The sequence below is a fragment of the Pezoporus wallicus genome, unplaced genomic scaffold (genome assembly GCF_028554395.1).
Source record: "Pezoporus wallicus isolate ANWC-B61680 ecotype Strahan unplaced genomic scaffold, APGP_CSIRO_Pwel_v1 contig_14788, whole genome shotgun sequence".
Classification (NCBI taxonomy): Eukaryota; Metazoa; Chordata; class Aves; order Psittaciformes; family Psittacidae; genus Pezoporus; species Pezoporus wallicus.
In genome coordinates this window covers 135,378-141,009 of record NW_026643043.1, presented here as the reverse complement: position 1 = coordinate 141,009, position 5,632 = coordinate 135,378, and the positions used below count along the sequence as shown (strand labels likewise).

The 5,632-nt window shown below is 61.0% G+C and overlaps 1 protein-coding gene across 1 annotated transcript; it reads left to right on the top strand.

The window, feature by feature from the left end:
- Window positions 1–11: 11 nt before the first annotated feature.
- RNPEP (arginyl aminopeptidase) lies at window positions 12–5,129 on the top strand (the record flags this gene model as incomplete). Its single annotated transcript, XM_057396564.1, has 11 exons — window positions 12–380; window positions 474–614; window positions 1,570–1,718; window positions 2,188–2,304; window positions 2,410–2,645; window positions 2,797–2,910; window positions 3,113–3,225; window positions 3,528–3,636; window positions 3,858–4,082; window positions 4,412–4,554; window positions 4,888–5,129. Coding segments are annotated over 11 exons (1,881 nt in total), but the record flags the coding sequence as incomplete, so codon positions are not given.
- Window positions 5,130–5,632: the final 503 nt, after the last annotated feature.

The window sequence follows — 5,632 nt, the reverse complement described above, 5'->3', positions numbered from 1 at the left end:
CGGCGCGCGGCGGTGACGCGGCCTCCGCCAGCAGCGCGGGCTCGTGGTGCCTGCGGCACCTGCACCTGTCCCTGCGCGTGGCCTTCGCGGGCGCGGGGCGGCTGCGCGGGAGCGCGCGGCTCGAGCTGCGGCGCGCTCCCGGCGGCGGCGCGGAGGGGGCGGACGCGGGGGTGCTGCGGCTCGACGCGCACCGCAGCCTGAACGTGCTGGGGGCGGCGCTGCTGCCCGGCCATGGGGAGCCCTCCCCGGGCGCGCCGCGGCCGCTGCCCGTGCGGACCGAGCCCTTCGCCGGCTTCGGGCGGGCGCTGCTCATCACCGTGCCCCGCGCCGAGCAGCGCCTCTCGCTGCGCATCGACTACGAGGCGGGCGAAGGGCCCGGGGTGAGCGGAGGGGGGGGGGGGGCGCACCCGTCTTCCCTCCGGGCAGGGAGCGGTGAGCCCCTCACCGCGGCCTCTGCTCTGCTCTGCCCATAGGTGTGCTGGCTGGCGCCCGAGCAGACGGCAGGGAAGCAGAAGCCCTTCATGTACACCCAAGGCCAGGCTGTCCTCAACAGGTCCTTCTTCCCCTGCTTTGACACCCCGTCCGTCAAATGCACCTACTCGGCCACCGTGAAGGTAAGAGGGGCCCCGGGGTGCACCCACACCCAGCGGAGCTGAGCCCACCCTGAGCTTACTCACGTGGGAGCCTGTTGGGATGCGCTGAATCCCTGCAGCATCGCCTCACCGGCCGTGCTGCTCATCACGCTCTCAAGTCCTCCGGCACTGGCATGCAGCAGGGAAGGCACCGAGCTATCATTCATACAGGCTCCTGTTTTCCTCCTCTGTTCCTCTCCAGAGGAACACAAGCGGACCCCAACGGGCCTCGTGCTGCTCCCCCCAGCACAGGCCCCATGCAATGGCTGCGAGCAGGCGCACGTGCTGCTGTCCCACCAAGTTCTTCTCTCACAGCAGGAGGTGGCTGAAATACTCAGTGCTTGATGTCCAAATGCCAGCCAGGATCAACTCCGTGTAAACCTCTCTGCTCTCCTCTGCTGCTGCATTTCATAGCGTCACAGAGTCATGGGATGGTTTGGGTTGAAGGGACCTTAAAGCTCATCCAGTTCCACCCCTGCCATGTTAAGGGACACCTTCCACTAGAGCAGCTTGCTCCAAGCCCGGTCCAACCTGGTCTTGAACACTGCCATTTGCCTACGTAATTCCTCTAACTACCACAGAGACCCCTGGGTTTGCCTCATAGCAGCCTGAGGGCAGCAGGGCATCTGCTCTTGGTGTGTGTAGCAGTGGGAGGGTGACAAGGACAAGCTGAGTGGGGGGACCAATTGCACCCAAATGGTGTTTGAGCCCCAGAGCTGAGCGATGCTGCTGCAGGGATGCCGCTGCGATCCCGAGTTGGAGCCCAGGGCATTGCTGCTCTGCTCGGCCCATCAAAACCTGCAGTGCCACAGACCTGGCCACCTTCAGCGTGCTGGGACACATTGAGCAGCAGACATCGCAGTGTCCCCAGGTGGGTTAGCTGACATCCCTCTCCATACATCACGGATGTAATAGGTGTGTTTATCTCCATGGCCAGGTCCCTGAGGGTTTCGTGGCTGTGATGAGTGCCACAAGCTGGGAGAAGAAGGAAGACAACACCTTCGTCTTCAAGATGTCCCAGCCAATCCCCTCCTACCTGATCGCTCTGGCCGTTGGGGACATTGTGGCTGCTGACGTGGGCCCAAGGTACGTGGCTCTGTACTGAGCTCACCGAGCTGCAGGGTGAAGCTCCTGGGCCTGCCCTGCACCGCTGGGCTCTGCAGAGCATGACCCAATGCTGCATCCCCAGGGCCCAGCTGTGATGGGTGAGGATGCTCCTTGCTCTTGGTGCCGGTTACCTCAGCTCCTAGGGAGTCCCTGGCTCTGTTTCAGCCCTGTGCATGCTGGTGAGAGCAGTCCCCATTCGCAGAGGCCCCACGTCTCTCCAAGGCCGGGGATTTGCTCAGGTTCCAGCTGTCACAGCCACCATATAAAAGCCCTTTGACTTTCAGACAAGGAAAGGAATCAGAGCAGTTTGCGCTATCAATCAGTCTCATGAGCTTCCTTTATCAGCTGTTACTTTGCTGTGGAATAAACACGTGTGGGTTTTGGCTGAGGAAGCAATAGGGTGAAAGTCCACCAGTGCTTAAAGGTTCCTCTCTACACACTTGGCCAGGAGCCGTGTTTGGGCCGAGCCCTGCCTGATCAAGGCTGCGAAGAAGGAGTATGATGGGGTGATCGAGGAGTTCCTGGCGGTTGGAGAGAAGCTCTTTGGACCTTATGTTTGGGGCAGGTATGGCTCTGCTGCCAAAGGACCTTGTTCCCGGAGCATGGCTCCATCATCCCATTGCATCCGCAGGAAGAGGTGGGTCTGACCAGTCCGTTCCCCCCCCTGCAGGTATGACATCCTGTTCATGCCGCCCTCCTTCCCCTTTGGTGGGATGGAGAACCCCTGCCTCACCTTCGTGACGCCGTGCCTGCTGGCCGGGGACCGCTCCCTGGCCGATGTCATCATCCACGAGATCTCCCACAGCTGGTTTGGCAACCTGGTCACCAACGCCTCCTGGGGCGAGTTTTGGCTCAACGAGGGCTTCACAATGTACGCCCAGAGGCGCATTTCCACCGAGGTCTATGGTGCGTGGCCTCACCACGGGGCCCCATCCTTTTCCTCCTCTCCCAGCTCACGAGCTGACACTGTTTCCCTCCCATAGCAGCCCCCATTGGGTTCGCAGCGCACAGGGGTCTGGTTGGGGTCTCCAAACGCCTGCCTCTTGTCCCTGCCCAGGTCTGGCGTACACGTGCCTGGAGGCGGCGACGGGAAGGGCCCTCCTGCGCCAGCACATGGACAGCACCGGGGAGGAGCATCCGCTCAACAAGCTGCGCGTGGTCATTGAGCCAGGTCTGTGGGAGCGAGGTGTGGGGCTAGGGGCAGCCCTGCTGCTATGGGGCTTCCTGCCTGCAGTACAACCAGTGCTGATGCCCGAGGCAGGCGATGGCTCCAGGAGGGATATGATGGATGCGCAGCCAGCACAGGAAGCGGAAATCTCAGCACATGAGGGCTGTTTTCTGTGCAGATTCCTGAGGGCTTTCCCTTGCTCCAGGTATCAATCCCGAGGACACATACAACGAAACGCCCTACGAGAAGGGGTTCTGCTTCGTGAGCTACCTGGCGCATCTGGTGGGGGACCAGAGCAAGTTTGATGCCTTCCTCCAGGTCGGTACAAGGAGGTGCCAAGTCACATGAAACTCTTTAGTGGGAGCACAATGGGACTGTGGGAAGGATGGGCTGGACAGGGCTGCTGGGGAGAGGAAGAGGAGATGAGAAACAGAGATGTTCATGTGGGGATGAGATGAGGGCAGAGCTTGGCCCCATGCCCATGGTAGCTGGTGGCAATGCCCAGAGGACTCCTGGGGGGTACAGGGGCTGGCGTGGGCTCAGCAAGGCTAAACCCCCATGAGACGGAGCAGCACCGTGGGGTGAGCACATGCAGCATCATGCCCTGGCCATCCCCGCAGGCCTACGTGAACCGGTTCAAGTTCCAGAGCATCACAGCAGACGATGCCCTCGGTTTTTTCCTTGAGTACTTCCCAGAGCTGAAGGAGAAAGGCGTGGACTCCATCCCAGGTCAGTGCCTTCCCGGCCAGGGGACCGGGCTCTGCTTTGCAAACCAGTACCCATGGGCGTCAGAGCCATTGCGTGTCCCTCAGACCCCGTGCACGTTGGTTTGTGTGTCTCACTGGAGACAGCTGCCTTGTCCTGGCCTTGTCCCCGTCCCCAGGCAGGTTTTCTGGTGCTGGGGATGCCCTCAGAGGAGGCAGCTTGGGCTCAGCTCTCCTTCCCTGCAGGCTTCGAGTTCAGCCGCTGGTTGGACACGCCGGGCTGGCCGCCCTTCCTGCCTGACCTCTCGCCCGGGGATGTGCTGATGAAGCCAGCAGAGGAGCTGGCGTTGCTCTGGGCAGCCGATGGCTTGGACATGGAGGCGATTGAAGCCGTGGACATCACGGCCTGGAGGACGTACCAGCTGGTCTACTTCCTGGACCAGGTCCTGCAGAAGTCCCCCCTGCCACAAGGTGAGGGCCCTGGGGCTCTGCTGCCCAGAGGGGACACGGGGTGATGTCCTGGTCCAGCCAGGTGGCCAGGGACGTGAGACCACATCAGAAGGACTCATGGGTGCGTGGCCATCCACCCTTCTCCAGCGCAGTCCAGCAGTGTGGTTCCTGGTGTCTGGGAGGCCTCTGTCTGTGTGGTTGTGAAAGGAAAGCCAGGGAAGCATGTCCCTAAGATGTACGGGGACATCCCAGAGGGTTTGCAGCACAGCCGGGATGTGCTCGCTGGGTCTCTTTGGAGTAGGAGCAGGGCCAAAGCTGCCACGTGGATGGTGAACATCCCCTTCTTGCAGGCAATGTGGAAAGGCTGAGCAAGATGTACCCAAAGATCTCCAGGTCCCAGAACGCCGAGCTGCGACTCCGCTGGTGCCAGATAATCCTCAGGAACGACCTTGAGGCCGAGTACAGCAAGGTCAAGGACTTCCTCCAGAGCCAGGTTTGTCCCTGGGCAGTGGTGGTTGTGCCCAGCAGCGTGCACTGGGGCAGGGATGGGCAAGGGGCACAGGACCTTCAGTGCCAGATGGCCGGAGGTTGGCTCTTGCTATTGATAGAGCAACAGATTGGTTTGTGTTGAAAGGACCTTAAAGCTCATCCAGTTCCAGCCCCCAGCACAAGGGGGGTGCCCATTCCTCTGTGTTCTCTCTCTGGTCAAGAGCAGGGCGCTGCTGGGGGTGCTGTGCCCTGGGAGGGGACATGTGGGGTTCCAGGGGCTTCACCCTGCTGGAGCCAGGGAGGAGGCTGGGCTGTGACCCCCGCTCTGTCTCCGCAGGGGAAGCAGAAGTACACCCTGCCCCTCTACCGCGCCATGTGGGCCGGGTCGGAGGCAGCCCGGGCCCTGGCCATGGAGACCTTCTCTGCTACAGCTCCCCAGCTCCATGTCAACGTCCAGAACTACGTCAAGAAGATCCTGGGCTTGGAGGTGGCCGAGGCCTAGTGGTGCTCCTTGGCAGGACCTCGCTGCTGCCTCCTTCACTGCACGTTTCCTCATTAAAATCTGTTCTTTTTCCTCTGTTCCTGTTCCCAGTGAGCCTCAGCGGGACTCCTGCTCCTCCTGCCCAGGACCCAGGCTCTCACCCCACATGGGGATCCTGCCAGCTCTGGTCAGGGGTGGGCAGGTTGCTCCAGGAGGCTGGTGGCTTCTCCTGGTGCTGGTATAGGAGGGATGGGTCTGGCGCTGGCATCTTCAGGGCTGGAGCAGCTGGAGGCTGGTCCTTGCTGGGCTCCTGCCAAGCCATCACCGATCCCATGTGTAAAGTAAAGGAGTAAAGCTCCTCTCCTTTCTGTGGCACGGGAAGCATCCAGCACCCAGGGAGCTGGGGAGCTGCTGCTGAACTGGCTGGGAAAGGCTCTGCCTCCATTCACCTTCCTGCAAAGGCAACGACTAATGAAGACACTTCAGCGTGAAATCAGTGACGAGATGTAGCACAGTTATTTTTAACAAAGTGACCTTCATCAAGCTCAGAGCTCTTTTTGCTTCTTTTTTTTCCAAAATGAAAGCCAAGTCAATCACGAAA